Source organism: Erythrolamprus reginae, chromosome 1, assembly GCF_031021105.1.
Source record: "Erythrolamprus reginae isolate rEryReg1 chromosome 1, rEryReg1.hap1, whole genome shotgun sequence".
In the NCBI taxonomy this organism is placed as follows: domain Eukaryota; kingdom Metazoa; phylum Chordata; class Lepidosauria; order Squamata; family Dipsadidae; genus Erythrolamprus; species Erythrolamprus reginae.
Window position 1 is genome coordinate 280095594 of NC_091950.1, and position 26073 is coordinate 280121666.

The window sequence follows — 26073 nt, forward strand, 5'->3', positions numbered from 1 at the left end:
GCAGCAATCCGAAACCTACACAAGAAGTACCAGATAGTAAGAATAATTGTAAGAGATTGTAGAGGTTGAGGTCCAGCAACAATTAAAGGGTCAGAGTTCCCCAACCCTTCCCTGAAGGATGAGCAAGATATATGGTATACTGCTCCACAAGATATCTTCCACTGTTGAAAAGATATTGACAAAATTGAACGGGCTACAAGAATGGTGGAAGGTCTTAAGCATAAAACGTATCAAGAAAGACTTCATGAACTCAATCTGTATAGTCTGGAGGACAGAAGGAAAAGGGGGGACATGATGGAAACATTTAAATATGTTAAGGGGTTAAATAAGGTTCAGGAGGGAAGTGTTTTTAATAGGAAAGTGAACACAAGAACAAGGGGACACAATCTGAAGTTAGTTGGGGGAAAGATCAAAAGCAGCATGAGAAAATATTATTTTACTGAAAGAGTAGTAGATCCTTGGAACAAACTTCCAGCAGACGTGGTTGGTAAATCCACAGTAACCGAATTTAAACATGCCTGGGATAAAATTATATCCATTGTAAGATATAATACAGGAAATAGTATAAGGGCAGACTAGATGGACCATGAGGTCTTTTTCTGCCGTCAGTCTTCTATGTTTCTATGTTTCTAACTTCTTACCATAGATTATATACTTAAATTACTTTAACTATGAGATTTTCATAGTTTCTCCTGTGTTCCATGTAATTAGGAAAAGTTGCAAATTAAATGGGCTATGTCTTAGGATAGAGCTATCAGATCTAGGCTACAAATACCTGGACTGCTAAAGGACAACAATACCAAAAGCTTTCTTTCTTTCTTTTTTTGCTACCTTCTAATGGTCATTTGAACTTCAGACAAGATCTAGTAACCCTACTTTAGGAATAATTTCCTTAGGCACTTAAAAATACTTCTGTTAGCTACTCATTTCATTAACACCATGTCAGTTGAAGGGTATGTGATGCCCCTAGGTCACATCAGCTGATATGTGCTGAAGTTAAATCCATGAACAGATAGTCCTCAATTTAGAACAGTTCATTTAGTGACCATTCAAAATCATAATGGCACTGAAAAGGGGATTTATGACCATTTTTCACTCTTATGACAACTGCAATATTGCCATAGTCACATGATCAAAATTCAGATGATTGGCAACTGACACATGATGCTTGCAATGTCCCAGGTTCATATGGTCAACTTTTGTGACCTTCTGACTAGCAAAGTCTATGAGGAAACCAGATTCACTTAACAACTGGTGTTATTACTGGCATACAAATCTAATAAATAACCACAACAACAACAACAATAATAATAATAATGATCCACTGGAACTTGTGCCGGAACTACCATTTACCACTGGCAAATAACTGGTGAGATCATAAGCCAGAAAAAGTGGTCGAAAATGAGCAAGCAAAACTGCTGTGGACTTTCGACTTCAGACTGACCGAATTCTGAAGCATAACACACTAGACATCCTGATTGTGGAGAAAAAGAAAGTATAGATCATCGACATCCCAATCCCAGGAGACAGCAGAATTGAGGAGAAACAGCTAGAGAAATTAGTGAAATACAAAGATCTAAAAATCGAGCTGCAACGACTCTGGCATAAGCCAGTGAAAGTGGTCCCAGTGGTACTTGGCACGCTGGGCGCAGTGCCAAAGGATCTCAGCGGACATTTGAAAACCATTGGAATTGACAAAATCTCCATCTTTCAATTGCAAAAGGCCACTTTACTGGGATCGGCAAACATAATTTGCTGCTACATCACGCAGTCCTAGGAGCTTGGGAAGTATCCGACTGGTGATGAAATATGAAATCCAGCATAGTGATCTCGTTTGCTGTGTTGTATTGACATAATAATAATAATAATAATAATAATAATAATAATAACAACAGCAACAACAACAACAACAATAATAATTAACTTAGCAGCTGCAGTGATAAATTTAACAATAGTGGCACCAAAGGTCATAAAAATGGGACAAAATTAATTTAACAAATGTTTCATTTAGTAACAAAATGTTTAGGCTCATCTGTCATAAGTCAAGGACTATCAATATGAATTAAGTGCCATATCAGCAAACAGTAGCAACAAGCTTTCAAAACTATGAGATTACTAAACAAATGTGAAATAAAATGGGCAGGAAAGGATACATTGAAGAAAAAGATTCAATGCTTCATCACAGTTTGGACTAGAAAAATTCCCTATTATGGCCTCATTTGTTGTGTATTACTATGGGTAAAAGACGCCCTGGTCAACCACTGCACCCAGACCATCTCCAATTGTCTTGACTTTTGTCCTGCTATTGGAGCAAGATGGAATCTGGGAACAGAGAGTGAGGCTGACAATGCACACCTCTGCCTCACTTCAATCCAAGTCTTGACATTCCCCCCCAATGTGTCAAAGTCTCTTCAAAAAAGATGGATGAACATCATTATTATGGGCTACCTTCTCTCATCCTCCAGCCAATCAATTACAATTAATTAAAGATTAACCCAAGAATTACTTTAGTTTTTGCACTGCCTGGAAGGGCAGATATGTTATAGTGCAGTAATGGTGAATCTTTTTTGATTTGTGTGCCAATAATGGGAGGGTGCAGGGGGGGGAGCCTGAGTGGCCACACGCATATTTCCATGTGCCCCCCCCATTTATGTATGCATGACCCCCCCCCCCCCCCATATTCTGGCACATGATGCCATGCCCGTTTTTCTCTCTCCCCAGGTTTCAGAATCCAGACCCTTTCTAGGAGCCTGGAGAAGGCGAAAACAGCCTTTCCCACCTTCTCCAGAGGCTGAAAACAGGCCGTTTCCCAGTGGGCCCAGAAGGCCCAAAAATTCATTGGCTGGCACACGCATGTGTGCCAGAGCTGAGCTAGCGTGCCCACCAATATGGCTCCGCGTGCCACTTGTGGCACGCGTACCCTAGGTTCCCCATCATGGTTATAGTGCATCTGTGGAGGCCAACCTTAGCCAAAGGTGGATCAATGGCAGAATTTCCAGGCAACTGGCAAGTAGGGCACATATTTAACAGCAGTTTTAATAATAAATCAGCCTTTAAAAATGAACAAATAATTATACAACATATTGCAATATCTATACCATGGGAGTGGCTGATGTAAGCTATAATCAGCATGTAATCATGGTTTTGCTAATTGTGCTACAACCTGATTGGCTATAAGGAGGAACACCCTTGCATGGGTGTGGTTTGTTAAAGAGAATGGTTTGATACAGAGAGGTTTGTTATACAGTGGTTTGTAGTTTAGTTGTTAGTGCTTAGTGGCTGCAATGGTGGATATTATAAGAGTTATATAAAAATATTGTATGATAGTTTATTTAGAGAAGCAGTTTGATAAAAGAGAAGTAAATATATTTTTACAAGAAAGCCTGTTGCTGTGTTTCATTGAAGACTTCAATTGGGTGTAGGGGTTAACTGTGGCTACTTGGTGGGTTAACTTCCGTGTACACAAAACTCTCTCTGCCCAACATAGGGCACATATTTAAGAGCAGTTTAAAGTAAGCCTTTAAAAATGAACAAATAATTATACAACATATTGCAATATGTTAAAATTAAGAAAGTTTGGACCTGCTGTAAACTTTATACATTTTGGTGACAGTAATCTATCATGTATACTTTAAAAAAATATGTACCTGTTGTTCCTTCGCCTTTTCTGTGTTTTCCTTCCCCAGTTTTATACGTTGGAATGACAGTAATATCATAAGTAGTTAGAGGCTGGAGACGTTTCAATACTGTGGAGGTAGAAGTTGGAGGCACTTTTGCAACTATCTGTCTTCCTCCTTTACGGGGTCTGTAAACCACACGGTAGTTGATCACTTTTCCAGGTGCTGGTTGCCAAGTCACTCTCATTGTGGTCTCTTTCTCATTATCTACTTTAATAGTCCTTGCACCAGGTGAGACTTGGGAGTGTGAAATGAAAAAATTAAAAAAGTTAGTGAGTTTTTCAAAACTTCATTTATTCAATAAAAGATTCAACAAATGAACTTTGAAGTAACTCAATACTACAGTTACGCTTAATTCTGTATACATGTCCACTTTCCTGCTTCTTTCCAAGGAATACACACACACACACACACACACACACACACACACACACAAAATAATCAAAATGTAAATGGGAGATAAATGCATTCAGGGATCACTACCAAGTTTCCTGCATTTGTAACCACTGAATTTGAAGCTCCACAATATTTTGAATAACGATCTCTCATATGTACAACTTTTTATATTTATTTTATATTTGTACTTTGTTCTCTCTAGCCCTTCCCCCCAAAAGTCCTTTTCTACTCCCATGATTATATCTTAAGTAGTAAATATGAACATGATATTTGCATCATGTTAAAATATTTGTAATTGAAAGACTGCCACAAAGGCAGTCAACCTATATTCCAAAGCATCAGAGGGCAGGACAAGAAACAATGGATGGAAACTAATCAAGAGAAGCAACCTGGAATTAATGAGAAACTTCCTAAATGAGGACAATTAACCAGTGGAACAGCTTGCCTTCAGAAGTTGTAAGTGCTTCATCACTGGAGGTTCATAAGAAAAGACTGGACCGCCACTTGTCTGAAATGGTATAGGGCAGTGATGGCGAACCTATGGCACATATGCCACAAGTGGCACACAGAGCCATATCTCCGGGACCTTCTGCCGCACGAATCCCAGCGACCGATTAGGTCCCACAGAGTTGGCCTTCTCCGGGTCCCGTTGACGAAACAATGTCGTCTGGCGGGGCCCAGGGGAAGAGCCTTCTCTGTGGCAGCCCCGACCCTCTGGAACTAACTCCCTCCAGAGATCAGAACTGCCCCCACCCTCCTTGCCTTTCGCAAACTCCTAAAAACCCACCTCTGCCGTCAAGCATGAGGAAATTGATTCCCCCGGGCAATTTAATTTTATGTATGGTTTGTTTGGGATGCGTGACTGTTTTTTTTTAATAATAAGGGTTTTAAACTGTCCCTTTTTAACCATTAGATTTGTAGTATGTATTGTTGTTGTAAGCCGCTCCAAGTCTCCAGAGAGGGACGGCATACAAATCTAATTAATAAAAATAATCATCATCATCATCATCATCATCATCATCATCTGAGGGCACACGAGGAGTTGTCCTATGTAAGTTCAAGCATGCATGCACGTGTTGCCCAGCTGATTTTTGGCTGTTTTCACTCTTCCCGGGCTTCAGGAAAGCCTGCTGAAGCCTGGGGATGGCAAAAAAAATGGCCCATAGGGCCAAACAGAAGTTTGTTTCTGAACTTCTAGTTGGCCCATTTTTTGCTCTCCCCAAGCTTTCCTGAACCCTGGGGACGGCGAAAAATGGCCCAACAGGCCTAAACTGAAATCTGGAGGCTTCAGTGAAGCCTGAGTGTATGCACAAGGGGGCAGTGCGAGGGTTGTGCGCATGTATGGGGGAAGAGGGCATTACGTTATGGGTGTGGGCACATGCTTTCATGCTATCGTTCGCAGATGCATTCTTTTGTCAGCCAAGCCAAAAAAGGTTCGTCATCTCTGATGTACGGTCTCCTGTTTGAGCAGGGGGCAGGATTAGAAGACCTCCGAGGTTCCTTCCAGCTCTATTCTGATTGATATGTCACATGGATTCTCTCCAACATCTTGGCCCAAAACTTTAGATTTATACAGAATATGTTATTTTAATCTTCTCTTATTCCACATAGAATATATTTTTCTTTCTCCTGGTTTCAAATTCTGAAAAGAATCTGTATGCCACGGTTGATTACTTCAACACTATTAGACCAATCTTTCTCAAACATCAAAGGCATGCCTAAAAACAGTACCCACATTTATGGCTGACTAGAAACCCCTTTTTGCATAAAATGGAAACATGCACTTAAGATTTGTGGTTTCAATTATTAACAAGCTGGATAATACAAAAGGGTGATTTTTCTTTTGTAGCTATAGGCTTTATAATTTATTTTCTGCAAACAAAGTTGGAAGAGTTTATTTTTTCTTTCTGCCCTTTTTTCTTTTTCTTTTCTTTTTCTTTTCTTTTTATTAGTTTGTGTTAGTGTTTATGTTCTTTGTAACTTTCAATTAAAAAATTATAAAACAACATCAAAGACACACACAAGTTTGAGAACTTTCCAGCCCAGAACATCTGGAAAGTCATGAATAGAAATAACAAGAACTAGTGATCACATAATAAGCGGGGTGGTTCTACCTACAAAACCTTGATTTTCTAACTTTATTAAACTGTTCAAGCATAGTCACACAAAATAATACAGAGGCTTTTTTCCAAAGCAGTTCAATCCTTTATCATCAGTCCTTGCAACTGTAATCTCCCAGTTAGAACAGTACCCAGTGCTTTAAAAATTGATTTTTTTTCCCTTCCCCCTAGGCTTATAGAATTTATACATGATATGCTTGTTTGTATGATTGGTCTTTTAAATTGGGGTTTTTTTAGATTATTTTTTAATATTAGATTTGTTACATTGTTTACTTTGTTGTTGTTAGCCGCCCCGAGTCTTCGGAGAGGGGCGGCATACAAATCTAATAAATAAATAAATAAATAAATAAATAAAAATATTAGGTTTTTTTGTTTTGTCAGATACGTATAAGTCATTAGGCATAGGGATAAACATAAACATAAGCAAAATAAATACAGATAAATCCTCAAAGTGGGGCGGCATACAAATCTAATAAATAATAATAATAATAATAATAATAATAATAATAATAATAATAATAATAATAATAATAATAAATTAGATTTGTATGCCACCCCTCTCAGAAGACATAATAATGAGGACAATAGGACAGTAAGACAGGGATGGTACATAAAATGGTGCACTTATGCACGCCCCTTACAGAACTCTTAGGAATGGGATGAGGTCGACAGTAGACAGTCTAAGGTTAAAGTTTGGGGGGTTGGGGATATGTGGGCAAGCTTCAGCCACATCAAAATAGAGGTTAATCTAATCATATAAATATTAATCAGAGTTTCTTTAACCAACTTAACTTCTATACCTAGTGTCAAAAATTTTAAAGGTACTTAGCAGATAGGAAGCATAAATCAGAATTAAACCACATTTTTGAAGTTGCATCTTAATTTTCTTTCTTTGTTTTCGATGCATATGTATTTTTTAAATTATCTCCACAAATACTCCTTTTTTTTAGTTTCACATTTCGAAATTGTGAAATTTTACGTTATTACTGATTCTTTCTTGTTCCAACTTTGCTGTTCAATATTTGTATTAAATTTTGGAAAAGGGCACCTGGATTTGTGAAAATTTACTGTCTCAATCTATATTGATACGATGTATTATAATAAGTAGCTGACATTGATTCCCCTCGGCCGCTTTGTTTTATGTATGGTTTGTTTGGGTTGTATGAGTGTTTTTAATCAAGGGTTTTTAACTGTTTTGTTTTAATCATTGGATTTGTATTTTATATTCCTGTTGTGAGCTGCTCCGAGTCTCCGGAGAGGGGTGGCATACAAATCTAATTAATTAATTAATTAATTAATTAATTAATTAATTAATTAAACACTATTTCTCCTTTCTATCTGATCCCAGTGAAGCTGTAGAAATCCTTTACCATTAGCAAAATATGGCAAAACAAGTGTCTCTTGTTTAGGTGAGTCTGACACATTAACTATACCTTGTCCCCTACAGAGTCAACTTTGTTGCATCATGGCTACAGGTATCAATGGAGAAGCCACATTCACTTATCAACAACTGCAGTGATCCACTTAACACATATGCCAAGAAAAGTCGTAAAATGGGGAAAACTCACTTAATTACTGTTGTGGTTAGCTCTGGCCCAGCTCCTGCCCCAAGGAATGTGGAGGTGGATGTGGGGGAAACATCCACATGCCACAGGCCTGTTTTGCTCCCAATAGAATCTGCCGACGAAGTCTCCTCTGACCAAGGAAGCATGAGTGACAGGGAAGAGGGGAGTTTGGCAGACAGCCCAGGAGGAGATCAATCATCCTTATCATCCCTGGATTCTGAACAAGAACTTAAGACAGACCCACGCATGCATAGAGTGATGCATAGGAGAGAACAACTGAAGGATTATTACAGAAGATAAGTGAAGCCACCTGTGGTTGGGTGGGGCTGCTGTAATTAGTGCTACAGATAAAAAGAGCAGCATGCTGTTTAGCCTCGTGGAAGTTTATCTGATTCATAGGTTCATCAAGATCATGGTTTGCTGTTTCCCTGTTCAAGTCTGTGTGTGGAATTTCTGAACTTTGGAAGTGGACTCAATTTCCCAGTTACTGGGTGAGAAATTGGATTGCATTTAACCTGTGCTTTGTGTGTACCAGAAAATCCATTTGACATTTAAAAAGGGAGTTGTTTCTGTTTTTCTGTTGATAAAGACTTTTGGTTTCCTTCTATTGTGTGGTGCGTGTCTGTTTAGGACTAATTACCCTGTAATTACGGGCGGTTGGGACACGCCGGCAGAACAATCACTGTCTTGGAAAGCAACATAAATTTTGGGGTCAATTGTGATCATAAGTCAAGGACTGTCTGTAGTGTGCCCATATGATTAGTAGAACTGGAGCTGTCAGTGCAGGAGGAACTACCATGCTGTTCTTTTACTCAACTGGGAGGGGGGGGCAATTGGGATTTCTGGAAGGAAGAAGAGTCTAATAGTTGAAAGAAGGTAAATTCTGTCACCAATGGGAAACCCGTGGCTCCAATGTTCCAATATTCAGATTGCAAAACAACAACTGGCAACAACTCCCTTTGTGATGTAGCAAAGTCGTAGGTTCACTGTCTGTAGTCCAAAAGACGGTAAGAGCGTGTGATCAGAAAAGTGCAGGAAGAATTCAAGAGCACGTCCCTTGCATGGAAAGACACTGGATTACTCCATAACACTTTATAGGCTGCTTGGAACCAACCATTGGTACAGAATAGCAAAAAGGAATTCTATATTGGAAATGCATAACAACCACATTTAAACAGGTTTTTAAAAAAATATTTGCTTGTCTATCATAGAACGAAAGATAAATGATAGGCAGAAGAGAGAGACAGATAAAACATATATGAGAAGGTTGGCTAGAAGGTTTTGGTTGAGGGTTCTTTTGAGTCTATTGCAATAATTTACTATTGTATTCTTCTGCTTCCTACTGCTATTCCGTGGTTTTAGTTGTCCTAGTGTTAAGGATAGTTTTTAATTTATTAGTTTACTATTTTTTTAAAAAAAGAACTGCCTTAAGGATTTGCAAGATACCAGCTTTTTAAATAAAGACTAAATACACACACTTTGAATGCTTTGATATCGTCTGTATTTTACTTACTTTCAGTTGTAGCTTGTCCTTCTAGAGGTGGTCCTTCTCCACTTTTGTAGGAAGCCAAGACTGAAATCTTGTACTTAGTTTCAGGATGAAGGTTTTTCAAGACAGTATCTACTACATTTCCAGGAACTGTGGTTTCCCCAGACTGGCCATCATAAAGGGATTTCCATAGAATTTTGTAGTTCTGAACTGGTCCTGGAGCTGGTGTCCATGAGACTCCAATTGAAGTATCAGTTATGTCTTTAGTAATGAGGTCACGAGGAGAACCACGTTCTTCATGAAGGGGGGAGGGAAATGAGAATTGTTGTGGTCAATCAACACATAGTCCAATAAAATTTAAAACAGAAAAAGGGAATTACCCTGAAATGAAATAAAAAGCATCCTATTGACTTCATAGATATATTCATGTAATTTAACATGACTGATAACAATAAGGGTGAAACCTGGGAGATTCCACAAACCACAAAAACTATTCAGAAAAACTTTGAACCTCACACAAATACAGCATCTTTCTCTATTCCAGTGGTTCTCAACCTTTCTAGTACCACGACCCCTTGATACAGTTCCTCGTGTTGTGGTGACCCCCAACCATAAGCCTAGCACCAATTCTCTCAACAGAGCTTGAATCTGATTAGCAGGAAGGTCAGAGGGAGACCCCTACAGTAAACACCTGATTGGTCAAATTGTAAAAATAGGTTCCAAGACGCCAAAATAGTAGCTTTAGTTCCTAATACCACGGGGAATTTGCCTTTTCCCATGGTCTTAGGCAACCCCTGTGAAACGGTCGTTCGATCCCCAAAGGGGTCCCGACCCCCAGGTTGAGAACCACTGTTCTATTCATTAAAGTACGTAAGTGTTTTCTCAGGTTTTATATGAGTCTAAAGCAAAGTGTTGCTGCTTTAATAAATCAAAACAATTAAGAAGCCTGAAAAATGTCCTGACAATTTAATGAATAGTAGAAAATTCTTGTGATCCAGAACATAAAAGGGCCAAAGCATTTCTGAATCCTTTTCAAACCATGTACAGCCACAGTAATTAATTGCTGCCTTTTCCCAGAGCATTTTTCAACTTTTCAGTCAAGCTTACCACCTTAGTGTTTAGTTTTTCCCAAATGCATGAAGGCTGACTAAATACAACCTTAATATTAACTTAGCTGTATTGTACAATTCCATTTTAAGTATATTCCTTGAGTTTGCTTCAAAAATCTTATACCAGTCAAGCTGCCTTAATATCAATAATTAAAGTTCTGACAATAAGAGTATAAACTATAGGAAAATTCGTAATTATTATATCACATTAAATACTCTTGAATCATCTGTAAATAATACTATCATAATCTCATGGGTGCTGATCAAGCGTAATAGGGGAGGTATGCTAAAAAAATGAAAGTTTAATTCTGAAACTCAATCTCAGAAGAGTATTTTCCTGGAAAATTGAAAGAGATCAGATTTCAGAAGTAACTTGCATCAGATTTTTTTAATTCTTCTGTAAAGCTTCTGTTTCAAATGTGGCTTTTTCTTTTAAATAAAGGATGTGAATGTGATCCAAATGGAAATAAATATGGAAAAACTGGCTTGACAGAATGTGCTGATGTCTTATAACAAAGGCTCTTTCTTTCTGTATTTTAATATAAACAGATAAACCACATTACATTGGCTACTTTACTTTGAATAGCTTTCACCGAATGATTTTAATATTAAACTACCGCATCTTCAGACAGTATATAATTTGAACCATTAACCCTGGAAGAGAATTCTGTATAACAATACTATAGTATAGGGTTGTATCCAGTATACCATTATCCTGGCAAAAAATAGATTAATGGTTTCAACAATACTAAATTGATACTACCAATAGGTAACCAGAGACAATCATTTACTGGCAAAAAAGTGCAACCCATGCCTATTACTCTCTCCATCTACAGTCCCTAGATAATGTTTTGGTTAAAATAATAAAAATTTGGATTTTTCCAAGCAAGCCACAAAATAGAAAACAAAATTGAATAAGCTCTTGACCCCAAACAGGATTTGTATGGAAATGTTGCTTTCAATTTCTAAGTAAGTACAATGTAACCGCAGTGATTTCAGCTTCAGTGCAGAAAATAAGAGGGATATATTCCAGCTTCATAAAAGCAATTTCTTTGCTTGGTCATTTTATAAAAATAGACCAAGGACAAGACATTAAAGCTCAGAGAAACAGTGAGATGTGCCATGGGATGGAGTCAAAGATATGTTAGAATTTGGCAGTTTAACGGTAGGTATGCGCCAAGTACTGAATGCATACATTGTTTTGAAGAAGTTCCAGTGGCTCATGGATTAGTTTTCCACATATGCAGATCATTACATGCACCTCGACTCTAAATACTTTTTTAGCCTGCTGAGTTAGGAAATAAGAGGAACATGGTCTTTACAGCTGTGCCGTTTACTTTTCCAAGTAGCTTTTCCTAAATTGGGGGCTTTGTGATTTTATTATATCCTTTATTATAGGAGTTGAAGTCCAACCTTCTGGGAATCCTACACTGGAGAAATTGGCTATTTCACCATTTATCCCTTAGGGCTGGTCATATTACAACATACAATCTAGGATAATTACCAAACCTTGCATGCATTTTGATTCAAAACCTAGGACAAATGGCACATCAAGCAACCAAGTACAGTGGTACCTCTACCTAAGAACGCTTCTACTTACAAACCTTTCTAGATAAGAACTGGGTGTTCAAGATTTTTTTGCCTCTACTCAAGAACCATTTTCCACTTACAAACCCGAGCCTCCGAAACTGTAACCAGAAAAGGCAGGGGGAAGCCTCCGTGGGGCCTCTCTCGGAATCTCCTGGGAGGAAACAGGGCCTCCATTCTCCCTGTGATTTCCCCAATCGCACGCATTATTTGCTTTTACATTGATTCCTATGGGAAAAATTGCTTCTTCTTACAAACTTTTCTACTTAAGAACCTGCTCACGGAACGAATTAAGTTTATAAGTAGAGGTACCACTGTATTCAAAAACCAACAAAGCTGGAAAAGGAATTTTATTTAGTCCTAGGAATATAGCCTGATTGTCTATTAGACCTGTGCTTATTTTAAAAGTTTCTGAGTTGAACTTGTGAATGTACAGTAACAATAAATCTTGGTTCACAGCTGAACTTAAGCAGTTACGTCATTCCAAAGAGGAAGCCTACAGAAAAGGTGATAGAATCAGGCCAGAAATGTATTAACATCAGATCAGAGCAGCAAAAAAAAAAATACTCTGAAAAGCTAAAGAATCAACTCTCAACAAATGAACCAACAAACATGTGGAAAACTCTCAAAAACATCGCTGGTTACAGCAAACCCCCTTCCCAAGCAGAAGGAAATCAGCAACTGGCACATGACCTGAATGTGTTCTATTGCAGGTTTGGAAAGAAACTACAGTCACCTAACTCCACAACCTCCATCCCAGACCACACCAAGCAACCCTCCCATATAATTCCATTATTTGGATAAGGTTAGGGTGATTGGATTGAGCTGAGCATTTACTGGCCAGTAGTGATGGACAAACCCAACGGTGTTCGGGTTCAGCAAGGTTGGATGAACTTACGCAAAATTCGGCCGAACCTGAACCAAACCCGAACTCCAAACGCTGTGTGACGTCAAAGCTCTGCCCCCGGAATCCCATCGTTTTTTAATTTTACAAATTTTTATTTTTATTTATTTTTATTTTTACAAAAAAGGATGCACAGCGGCACTGCAAGCAAAGGGCGGTCCTTTCACGTAAAAATAAACATGTTTATTTTTACGAGGTGGTCCCCGCCGGGGCTTTGACATCAAGGAGATGTCACTTCCTGGCTTTCGGTGCAGAGGCTGAGGAAGTGGGGGTGGAGGATTCCATCTGCCTGCCACCGCCCCCCCTTTGACATCAGAAGGAGGATGGGCGCACATGGTGTGTGTGGGGAGCGTTTCTATATTGGGAAAGTAAGACGGTGGCAAGTTTCTTGGCGGGGACCACCTCGGCGGCGGCTTTAACGTACCGAGAAACTTGCCACCATCTTACTTTGCCAATGGAGAAACACTCCCCCCACACACCGCGCGTGCCCATCATCCTTCCGACATTAAAGGGGAGGGGGCAGTGTCAGGCATAGGAGAATCCCCCACCCCCACTCCCCCAGCCTCCCCATGATGGGATTCTGGGGGCAGGGCTTTGATGTCACGGAGACGTCACTTCCTGATCAACCAAAGCGACTGAACGCCAAACGCGACCCCGAACTTTGTCCGAAGTTTTTTTAAAAATCAGGTTCGTTTTCGGCATACTGAACACCGCAAAATTCGGTACGGATCCGAATTGTGTGAGTTCGGTTCACCCATCACTACTGGCCAGATACCCTTCCTGATGCCTATGCTGGTTAGTAGCAGATATTAAAGTGTTAAAGTGTTTTTTAATTAAGTCAAAGTTAGTTGGTAACTGCCAATAAATTATCCAGAAATATTATACATTATGTTTATCCTTAGTTTAACCAGTAGAGCTGCCATGGGGTGAACATTATTCCATTATTACACAGTATTCTAGCAACTGTGTAATATGCTGTTATTTTTAAAAAATATTTAGAAGAAGCTGGTTACTGTTTTCTTGCGTAGTGTATCATTTCCTCTATGTTGATTTATTTTTTCCTAGAATAATGACTTTCCCATAGCAAGGACAAGGAACACAATTGTTTCACAACTGGCAACTAACTATCTCTTGAAAATGTCAGTATCAGAAAATGGAAAACGTCTAATTTAAATAATGCATGAGACAGCAGTAAATCTCCAAAGCAGAAACAGAATCTCTTTGTATGGCAAGCCATTTGCAACTCAAAATCTCTCATGTTATGCTAAAACCTTCATTGTAAGGAAATGTCACTTGAAGTACTACTGACTCAATCTGTGGGAGGTCCTCTTTTTTAAAAAATATTTTAAAGTTAACTATGAAACATCTTAAAAAGATACTTCTGTTGTGTGAAAGTGCTTCAGTAAAAATGTGACAAGCCATTACTTAATGAAAAAAAATAGAAGTACAGTGATACCTCTACCTACAAACGCCTCTACTTACAAACTCTTCTAGATAAGAACTGGGTGTTCAAGATTTTTTGGCCTCTTCTCAAGAACCACTTTCCACTTACAAACACGAGCCTCCAAAACTGTAACCAGAAAAGGCAGGGAGAAGCCTCTCTAGGAATCTCCTGGGAAGAACCAGGGCCTCCACCCTCCCTGTGGTTTCCCCAATCACACTCATTATTTGCTTTTACATTGATTTCTATGGGGAAAATTGCTTTTTCTTACAAACTTTTCTACTTAAGAACCTTGTCACGGAACAAATTAAGTTTGTAAGTAGAGGTACCACTGTATTCAGTTATGATTGGTTAGAAATTCCATTTTATATTAAATATGTATGTTTGGTTTTTTGTTTTTTGTTTGTTTGTTTGTTTGTTTGTTGAGCCACCCAACTCCTTCCAGACTCTGATAAATATAATTTTTTGAAAAAAGTATTGCAATTGCTGAAATTGATAGTTGGAATTAAGACATCAGATCCCATTTCCTACTTATGCCACGGGTTTTAAAGGTTGGCATTTCTTAATATTAGAAAGGGATAAGAAAAAGAGCATGGCCGAAAGTGGGTTATGGAGCTGCCAGACAATAAGCTCTCTAACTTTTTTCACCAAACCACAATCTGAAGAGGCAGAGAGTGGCAGCAGGGCTGGCAAAAAATATATTGAAAATGAAAAGTTATTGCTATTTATCTGGACTATCAGAAGGCATTGTAGTGTTTGATGTTTTTGAAGGTTACTGCTTGGAGTTATTATTGGCCTTTGAATTCTGCACAGAAGTCAGGTTACTACAACTATAGAATAAATAACTTAGGAAAAATAGTGTTAGGGATCAGATGGTTGGTGCTGGGGCCAGATGGAAAGGGCCTTGAAAGAAAAAGAGGTTGAGAAAAATACAGAAGAGCTGGCAGAAAAAATGAAGATAAAGCATTTAAGACATAAACAAATATTTTAACTTAAGCAGAAACAAAGTCTGTAACAAATTAACATTTACCGTATTTTCTGGAGTATCAGACACACTTCCCCCCACAAAAGAGTCTGGAAATGTAGGTGCATCTTATACACCAAATATAGCTATTTCTGGTCTCCCAAGCCCCACCCCACATGAAAACGGGTGTGCAGAGAGTTAGGGAGAGTGTTCTTGGGGATTGAGGGAGGGCAAAAATGCTCCTATGTTTGTAAAAAAATGAGCAAAATTGGCCTGTTTTTCACAAAAATGGGGTGCACAGAGGGTTTGGGAGGTCTGCAGAATGCTCCTGGCAGCTGGGGAAGGGCAAAAACTTTTTTTCTTACTTACCTTTTCAAAATCTTGGTGCATCTTATAGTCCAAAAATACGGTATTTATAAAGTCACAGATCTGTACTAGGACAACCACTGTAAATTATTATAGAATAACCTGAGTTCAGAATGTAATGTTACTTGTTTGTATAATAAACTATTAAATTATTAATTCAAAAACAAAGTCCCACAAGGATACAAAAACTACAGAACCCAAGTAACAAGAGAAATATTCACCAAGTCCTGTATTCAATTCAGTCCTTTTAAAAGAAAGCATGTCCTTGTCATTTGACATTATATCTTAAGGCAAACAAGCAGGCTCTTGGTAGAACTGTTCTTACACCTCCTCTCTATGGGAAAAACTGATTACTAAACAGTAGCACATAGAAACCTTTAATTCTCAGCTAACAACCGGTTTCGACTCATAACAATTGCTCTGTTTATCATTGTTTTATTTTTAGCCTCTGACCTATAAGTTTGGCTTTGAGTTAAAAATGAAAATTAAATGGAAGACCTCAAAAGAAAGGAGACAGCAGAATAAGAAGGGGACAATAACTTCAAGACCCTTTTTTTTAAAAAAAAATCCTCAATGTGTCAAAGTGTATATACAATAAAATGCCATAAAATCTATAAAAAGGAAATGAACCAAACAGAAAATTGCAAGGACAGCATATATTAAAGAGTATGTTACAACAGAAAACCCTTTAATAGGGGGTTAACTCACGAATGGGCCTAAAGTAAATTGTATTCCATTGGTGAACCACTGGTCAATTTATGGTAAACCATCTGGAGTCTGCGGTTACTGGGATTTATGCCAATAATTATGAATTCACTGGATTCACTGATTTCCAACAAGCTACTTATTAGGCTTTATTTATTTATTCATTACTTAGATTTCTATGCCACCCTTCTCCGCAGACTCAGGGCAGCTTACAACAGGAACAATACAAAAACATATAAGAAACCCAGCAATTAAAACAATCTAAACTTATCTAAAAACTGCAATAATCCAATTTATCTAAAACTCCAATTATCTAAATTTGTCTAAAACCCCTATTATAAAACAAAATCAATCACATTCCTTCTATTTACACTCCTGGCCGGAGCAGAATATTCATGCTCAACGGCCCCAAGCCTGCCTGCAGAGATGAGTTCTCAAAGCTTTACCAAAGGCCAGGAGTGTGGGAACAGTGCAAATCTCGGGGGGGGGGCTGATTCCAAAGGGCTGGGGCTGCCAGAGAGAAGGCTCTACCCCTAGGCTCCGCCAGGTGACATTGCCTAACCAATGGGACCTGGAGTAGGCCAACTCTATGGGACCTAACTGGTCACTGGGATTTGTGAGGCAGAAGATAGTCCTGTAAGTAACCTGGTCCTAAGCCAGTGATGGCAAATCTTTTTTTCCTTGGGTGCCGAAAGAGCATGCACACATGCTATCATGAATGCACAAGTGCCCACACCCATAATTCAATGCCTGGGGAGGGCAAAAACAGCTTCCCCACCCCCGGAGGCTCTCTGGAGGCCAGAAATGGCCTCTTTCCCAACTTCTGGTGGGCCCAATAGGCTTGTATTTCACCCTCCCCAGGCTCCAAAGGCTTCCTTAGAGTCGGGGATGGGTAAAATGCCCTCCCCCATCCCCCCCAGAAGCTCTCGGGAAGCCAAAAACACCCTCCCAGAGCCTCTGTGCGAACCAAAAATCAGCTGGCCAGCACACAAATGCACCTTGGAGCTGAATTAAGGCAATGGCTTGCGTGCCAGCAGATATGGCTCTGCATGCCACCTGTTGCACCCATGCCCTCGGTTCACCATCACTGTCCTAAGCCATGTAGAAATGTAGAATATATGTAGAGTAAATCTCATTTAGCATTATGTTTTAACTATTAAAAGATCTTGATGCTGATGTGCACATTTATTTATTTATTTATTTATTTTATTCCATTTTTATTGCCATTCATCTCAGCCAAGTAATGATGGGTAACCCACTATATTGAAACTATGAAATAATTTAAAACAATAAAAACATCAACAAAATAAATACACACAGCAGCCAAGACAGTTGACCAATTAATAGTAAAGCCAAAAAACTGAACCTTTAACACACTAATTTAACCTAATTGCTGTTTGGTATACAGTGAACCCTCGATCATCGCGAGGGTTCCGTTCCAGGACCCCACGCGATGATCGATTTTTAGCGAAGTAGCGGTGCGGAAGTAAAAACACCATCTGCGCGTGCACAGATGGTGTTTTTGCTTCTACTGCCGCCCTCCCTTCGCCCGCCTACCCCGTTGCTCGCGCAACGGCTTCCCTGGGTGCCCGCTCGCTTGGGAACATCCCAGCTCCGCTCCCCAGCTGGGAAGCGGATCTAGGGAGTCCCCAAGCGCGCGCGCTTTCCCCAGCAACGCGCGCGCGGTGGGGACTCCCTAGATCCGCTTCCCAGCTGGGGAGCGGAGCTAGGCTGCCCCAAGCTCGCGCGCGCCGCCCGCCCGCCCACGCTGTTGCCGGCTCCGCTTCCCAGCTGGGAAGCGGAGCTAGGGTGCCCCAAGCTCGCGCTCCAGCCCACCGCCGCTGGGGTCTTACCGGGGCAAGAGGGGGAAGACCCAGGGAAGCCTCTGCCCGGCGGGGAAACTCCACCATCTACGCATGCGTGGAAGGGCACGCATGCGCAGATGGTGGAGTTTACTTCCGGATTGAAAACTAGCGAAATAGCCCTTTCGCGATCCTTGAGGACGCGAAACTCGAGGGTTCACTGTATTAGCATGTTAGATGAATGTAGACAATGTAGTGTGACTAGTTTACCATATAAATGGACTGTGTAAACCCAGCTAATTGGATTAATTTACAAGATATGATTCAATTAACTATGGTTAGTGGAAATGTAGATTAAAAACTCACTCTTGTTTTTTAATTTTTTTAAAAAAAGTATGTTAATGGGACCAAGGCTTTTGTTTAAAAGTAAACCATTAAAACTGTAAAAAAAATATACTGGCCCGGACTGAAATTCCTTCCATAGAGTTTCTATGTCTTAAATAATTAGCAGTTTAAGGGAAAAAGAAGTTATTGCTGAGTCTGATAAACTTGATAACAATAAATATTATTTATGGTATAATGACATCTGAGAAATGCCACACAGTGTGTGATATATAACCCAACCTTTTTGGACGAAAAAGGATTGATAATAAAAGCGTTATTCTATTTAATATAAAAATGCTAAAATCTGGCAGATGGGATCCAGGAGAAGACTTTAAAATTGGGCTATGCCAGGGATGGGGGCATGTCAATCATTACTGGATTCATTTCATTTTATCTTAGCTATTTCTCTATTGATTTTAATGTCATATTTATTGCTTTACTGTTTTAATCTTTTAATACTATTTATTGCATTGTAAATTGCCCAAAGTTGCATGACTGCAAGATAGGTGGCATATAAATTTAATAAATATATAATAAAATACGCTACCTTCCCACTTCACCATAACCAATGTGTTTGTTTCAAGCTTCTTTTCTTAGAATACACCAATTAAATTTTAGACAACACACAAAGGTTTTCCCATATAATTTGAAAACTAATTTATCTTTTTGTTCTTATCCTGTAGTTCCTTTTTTATTATCTTAATAGCCATGCAGATATCCCCTCAGAGTATGAGTGATCTTGAGGAATAAGTACATACAAGCCAAAGAATTCTTGATGACTGTACATTGATTATACAGTGGTACCTTGTGATACGAACCCCTCGCCATACGAACAATACGAGATACGAACCCGGGGTTTGGAAATTTTTTGCCTCTTCTTCCGAACTTTTTCCATCTTACGAACCTGCCGCCTGAATGCCGAACCCGGAAGTTCAACAAAGATTCGGGTTTGGGTGGCCGCCGAGAAGCCCCGCCGCCCAGCTGTCGCTTTTTGAAACAGCCGGGGGGCTTCTCGGCATCTTTCCGAACCCGAACGCCAAACCCGAACTTTTGCCGAACTTCCGGGTTCGGAGTTCAGGAGGCCGCCGAGAAGCGCCCTTTGAAACAGCCAGGGGGCTTCTCAGCGTTCTCCCGAACACCGAATCCGGAAGTTCGGCAAAAGTTCAGGGTCGGCGTTTGGGTTCAGGAGGACGCTGAGAAGCCCTGCCGCCCAGCTGTTAGCTTTTCAAAAGAGCCGCAGAGCTGTTGGGCCGGTTGGGAGGCTGGAAAGGAGGCGGGGAATCCCAATAGGGAATTCCATGGGCGGAGCTTTGATGTCACAAATACGTCCTTCCTGGCCGGCCACGTTTCAGAAACAATGTTTCGTCTTACGAACTTTTCGCCTTAAGAACCTCCTCCGGGAACCAATTAAGTTCGTAAGACGAGGTATTACTGTATTCTATCTCAAATAATTTGTGCTATTGATTTTACCAATACCACTCAGTGAAGTGACCTTTCATAAGAGACTGTCCTAAAGACTCTGCTAGGGAAAAGTTCCCTGAGGATGGACTCAAGCATGAGTCTGAAAGCTTGGAAGATTAAACCTCTGTTCCCGGTGACCGACCCAGCTTGGATCCTATTCTAAATCGTCTCTATGCAACAAAGCAACTATTCTTGCTAAATCTTTTTCCAAATCTATTTTATGATTTTGTTCTATTACACACAATAAACTTGATTCTTTCATCCCAACAAAAACTGCTTGTTCTTAAGAATATTTAAAATACAATCTGCTCTGTTTTTGTGCTGAGATCATGAGCAAAATGCTATCTTGATTTCTCTTGCAATCCACTTATCATTTTTGTTTGTACTTATTCGGAGTTCCGATCATTTCTTTTCATAAAAATATTCACAACAAAAAACTTTCTCTAGAGCCCTTAAAACTACTTGCGAAACTTTCTGGTCTAACTGGGGGGGGGGGACACATTCCACAGGATGAACATTATTTAAAAGCATGCATAGTAATTACACTATTAATCTTTTCTGTCAGTGATAAAGACAGGCTGAATGCCCAAGTAATGAGACCCATTTTGATTACAGATGCTATCATAATGTAATCCTGTTAAGACATGGAAGTCATAAATAACAATGTTATGATAAAGGATGTATAGCCTTTAACCATATACTACTTAAATTTTGATATTTATGGATGTTGCGCCTTTCTATGCTCTGTCATTCAAATCACATAGATGTGTTAAGCAGTGACAGAGGGAGCAGAATGAATTGGTGATGGTCAGAGGGGAAGAAGAGTAAAGGATATGAATAGGGGCCAGATCTTCTTTGCCAAATGTTCATTATGGACCAAATGCATATTCTTAAAGTCCTCTCCAGTCAAACCTATGTACAGAGAATAGCTGCTTTCCAGAAGCAATCATTGATGCTTTCTAAAAATTGAAACTCTCTTTGACCTGTTCAGAAAGGAATCCTGTTGCAATCGATTATTCAATTCAGGGCAGAAAAGGAATACAAAACAACAGTTGGCTAAACAAAAGGTTAATGCAATGTTTCTTGAGCAAACTGGTGTCCGATTTACTTAATTCACTCAATTATAAACCATGTTTCACAAGCCCACTATATTTGTCCTTTATTCCTAACATTTCAAGTATATGTGTAGTACGCTCACATATATACACACATATGCTTATAGAAACATGAAATATGCATAGAAATTCCCAAAGAAGGCTAAATTTCCAATATTAATTTTAACTGGAATTGACAATCCTAGGATTTCTTTTTGAAGGTAGTCTATTCTTTCTTATAGAAAATGTCTTAATTCCTGTTTTTGTTCTTCCTTTCAGATTAATGTGGTATTCCATCCCAACCATAATAAATCCAGGCGTTCTTACCTTCAAGTGTTTCTCCTTGTTTAGAAAGAGCCTCTCCTGCTCCAGATGCATAAAGGGCAGTTACAGACAAATCATATTTTGTTCCTGGTTCCAAGTTAGTGAGAACTGTACTGGTGGTGTCTCCCCTTACGGTTATCTCTTTAGGTTCACCTCCCAGCACTGGAGTGTATGTGACAAGATACTGTTGCACTTTGCCAGGTGCTGAATTCCAAGATAACTTCAATGAGGAAGTTGTAGCATCTGAAACTTTCAAGTCTCTTGGTCTTCCAAGCACTATATAGGATAAATATTTTTTTAAAAAACATTTTAGGAGTAAACCAACAAAACCATTCCAAGAACAATTTTCTATCTGTGAAATATTGGTGAAATTAATTATTACGATACTATTATTTTTTTTATAATACCACCTTTATTTAATGAACTAATTGGATGGGTGGGATAACCACTATTCCCAAATGTTTTAAATCCAAAAGTAAGTCACCTGCATTAATTTACATCATTTGTATAATAAGCGGTCATTAAACAAATGCATACATTGATGTGTGATATTAATTTGTATCATTTCAATGATGAGCTCATCACCGCAGATATGTTAAAATATATAAAAGGTGAAAATTAAGTTACATTTAAGTGTCTCATCTGGACTTTTCTATTATTTAGATGGAATTACCAAATGGATATTTGGCCCTTTGTACCTGAGGTCTTTAAATTGGACCTGCTAAATCAAGTTTTTTTGGATAAGCAAGAGATATCAGATAGTATTGGTGTTTAAGGTCAGACAAACAATGCAGCTGTCTACCTTATCAGAGCTGGTGTGGCATAGTGGTTAGAGTGCAGCACTGCAGGCTACTTCAGCTAAGTGCTAACTGTAGTTCAGCAGTTCAAATCTCACCACCTCCCATCCTTCCGAGGTGGGTAAAATGAGGACCCAGACTGTTGGGGGCAATATGCTGATTCTGTAAATCACTTAGAGAGAGCTGTAAAAGCACTATGAAGCAGTATATGTCTAAGTGCTATTGATATTGATATTAACTATGGCATGGGACATCATTTCACAAACTCCAACTCTTCTATACAGTACTTGTGTGCGGAGTCACAATGCAAGTACAAAAGGGGAGAGGTTTCATTATTGTGACATAATTGTGGTCTGTAAGCTGCAATTCTAGGAAGAAAAAATAGCGATCTGCTTGGCTATTGGAATGAAAATTTAAAAGTATGGATAAATAATATGCTAAAAAGAAGTGTGCCTCTACAAAGAACTGGGATTCAGAGTTTGGCAAAGACATGTAGATATTTGTGCCTTAGTATGGATTAATCAACACACTCAAGATGAGACATGTCAAACAATTATTATACATGCTGCCAATAAACCAATGAAATGCATCATAGCTTCCTATTACAATGAAGGTAGGCTAGTAGATTTTTATTGCTATATCAGATATGAAAATTCATCTGGCTGCAAAAGCAGGATGTTGGTTATCTACCTTCTTCAGTTTTTCCATATCCACCCAATGGACTTCCAACTCCAGACAAGTACTCAGCAGTTAAGGAAACTTCATATGTTGTGTCAGGCATCAGATTATGTAGCGTGGTTGCCCTTTCATTTGCTGGGATGGTTACTTCTTTTGTTTCCCCACCAGTGACCGGTCTATATGCAAGTCTGTATCTCAGAACATTCCCTGGAGCTGGTGACCATCCAACTTTAAAACTATCTGTTGTTTCATCAGTTACTTTCAGGTTTCGTGGAGATCCTATGACTAAAAATATTTTTTCCAAAAATTGTAAGTATTATCCCCATATTTTAATTCATCTCTAAATAAATATACAAATAAAGTCTTACTCTATTACTATATTATATTATTCTGTTCATGCGTTAACACTTTTTGTCAGTGCTGTGTAATATGGACAGTATCCAACTATAGATTTACCTTCCCATGAAAGTATAAGTGGGGCTACAAAAATTACATATATTTATAATAAAATTGCATGAATAATCTAGAGAACTTTGGATATAATGAATCTTATTAGTTATTTGAACAGATATCCTGACATAGATTTTATCCATTGCATCCAAAATTCACTAAATCAGAGTCCAGGTTTTCATTGTACTACAAAGAATACCTACTATAAGCTAGAATGGGGGGAAAAGAAGCGGTTGATTAAAGACCTTTTAGCATTCTGAAAACCAAATAGTAAGATATATAAAGAGTTTAATAGAAATATAAACATGCAAGGATTAATAAGGTATAGATGACAAAGAGAAGTGAATGTTCTGATGAAAAATGAATGTAAAATTGTTTCTGTTATCACATGGAGTTATTTTTGAAATTATCCTTATATATTCAGTAGTCCTGTAAATGTAAAATTACTTCATCATAATGATGCCCAAATTAAATACACACATGCACACAAGTCTCAGGTACAATGTATTATCCTTAATATAAGGAATTATACCCAAGAACCTTAAATATATATTAGAACCATAATCCTCATCTTTCTATTCACAGTCTAATTTAAAATTTTATTCTTGTATGCATATTTATTTTATTGAGAAATGTATTTACTTCAAATAAATGTAGTTTCTTTGAAATAACCCCATTATATATTGTTCCATGACTTTCTTCCATTCAAGGCAATGGGAAAGTTTGCTGTCATTTCTCACTTAACAATATATTTCTCCTCATGTAACTACATAGCTATCATCTGGACACAATAAAATAGGAATTCATATATAACTAAGTCTTGACTGTTGGCGTTGTTCAGGAGCAATTAACTTGGTAAGAAATATTTAGACCTCTATATTAGGGTTCAAAGAGAAGGACAGAATCAAGGCAACAGGAAAGATACCTTCTAAAGTTGTTTCATTCCCATCCAGTGGAGGTCCATCACCATCTTCATATTCTGCAATCACACTGACAGAATATGTAGTTTTTGGTAGTAAATTAGTAAGGACTGTGTTAGTAACTGGAGCACGTACAGTAACACTGACTTCCTCTCCACCAAGAGCCTCTTTATACTTGATAAGGTAAAACAAAACATTTTCTCCTGCTGGAGACCAGGTAACTTTGAAGCTGTTAGAAGTAACTTCAGAAAATTCCAAGTTCCTTGCAGGTAAATGTGCTGTTAAAAAATAACAGTTTAGTAAACAAAGCACAATTATATAAATTGTGATTAGATAAATTAGATAAATATAAAATCCAGAAAATCCAGAGATATGGGGAGGGGGGGACTCTATGTAGTAAAATCTATATGGGGAAACATGTGATTTCTCTGTGTCAGGGGTGTCAAACTCAAGGCCCATGAACTAGCCCGACCCATGGAGTGCTTAGAATTGGCTTGCAGGGCCACCCTGGAAACAGCAAAGGACTGGCCCAGTAGTGCCTCTGCCAGCGAAAATGGAGATTGCCAGGGCTGCATACAGCAGAGGGTTGCAAGAGGTCATCCCAGCCAAAAATGGAGATCGGAAGCCAATTTTCCCTAGCAGAGCGCTCGGGCATCCATAGGCACTCCCAACACAAGTGACATCAAGCTGGCCACGCCTACCCTGGCCACACCTACCTGAGGTCCAACACAACTCTTATGTAGCCCTCAACAAAATCGACTTTGATACCCCTGCTCTATGTAGTAAAGTCTTGTTGAGCTTGCTTCTTGCTAAGCTGCTCACATCTTAAATAAAAACATAAATGTGACCAATGTTACTCCTAAAAAATAGGAATTCAAAACATTTTTCTAACTAGTATGCTTTATGTATACTGGACAATAACCACAGCATAATCTTTGAGCAGCAGGGAAAAAAACCCAAAAATGGTAATTACATTTAAAAAAAACCAGTTGAATCTCAATTATAACAGAAATCAATGGACATAATACACTCATGCCAAAGGTCCCTAGCTAACATTCTATCCATTGCCTAGAGCAGGGGTAGGCAAAGTTAGCTCTTCTATGACATGTGGACTTCAACTCCCAGAATTCCTCAGCTAGCATGACTGGGTCAGGTATTCTGGGAGTTGAAGTCGACAAGTCATAGAAGAGCCAACTTTGCCTACCCCTGGCCTAGAGGAAAACCCAAGTCTTCATAATATTCTACACTGACTTAAGTACCTATTAAGAAAGAGAGGATGTATTCAATAAATTTAACTAACTGATATGCAGTTTCAGAAATATTCCATTCAATTTTTCAAGAAAATAAGACAGAGTAATATTTCCTGTGAAAGAGGCACAGCATACTCTACTCAAATAAATTAGAAAAACACCCCCTTCCCTCCCCCCAAAAATCCAATTATTGAAACAATGCTAATATGAGTCTATACTATTCTGATCTCCAATCAAAGAAGATAATAGCTTTAAATAGTAAAATTTAATTGGAGAAGGAAGTCATGGTGAAGAGTTCTATTTGTTTCATCTGCACATCTCTATCTAGTATCTGACGTTTATCTGATTCTCTTTGGGAAAGGCCTTGGTGGGCAACCAACAAAAGAGCTGAGAGTCAGGAAAACTCTAATCCAGAGCCTGCTCTACTGTCATCTGGTTTGGTGCCTTTGGTAGCTAATCCTGAAAGTCACAGAATAACAGAGTTGGAAGGAGCATTTAGGCCACCGAATGGAACCCTTTATTCAGTGCCAAGGATAAAATTTAAAGCATCTCCAATAGAAGCCTGACTATTTTGTACATGAGGGGAAGGT

At 38.8% G+C, this 26073-nt stretch overlaps 1 protein-coding gene across 2 annotated transcripts in view; it reads right to left on the bottom strand.

Moving 5' to 3' along the window:
- Positions 1-26073, bottom strand: part of COL12A1 (collagen type XII alpha 1 chain) — a 154113-nt gene that overhangs the window by 88209 nt on the left and 39831 nt on the right. For both annotated transcript variants that reach the window (XM_070733068.1, XM_070733069.1), the window contains exons 11-15: positions 24239-24511; positions 22876-23148; positions 21392-21664; positions 9272-9541; positions 3648-3914 (exon numbers count right to left, since the gene is read on the bottom strand). In XM_070733068.1, the coding sequence (XP_070589169.1) occupies positions 3648-3914; positions 9272-9541; positions 21392-21664; positions 22876-23148; positions 24239-24511 (1356 nt within the window). The remainder of the gene's footprint in view (positions 1-3647; positions 3915-9271; positions 9542-21391; positions 21665-22875; positions 23149-24238; positions 24512-26073) is intronic.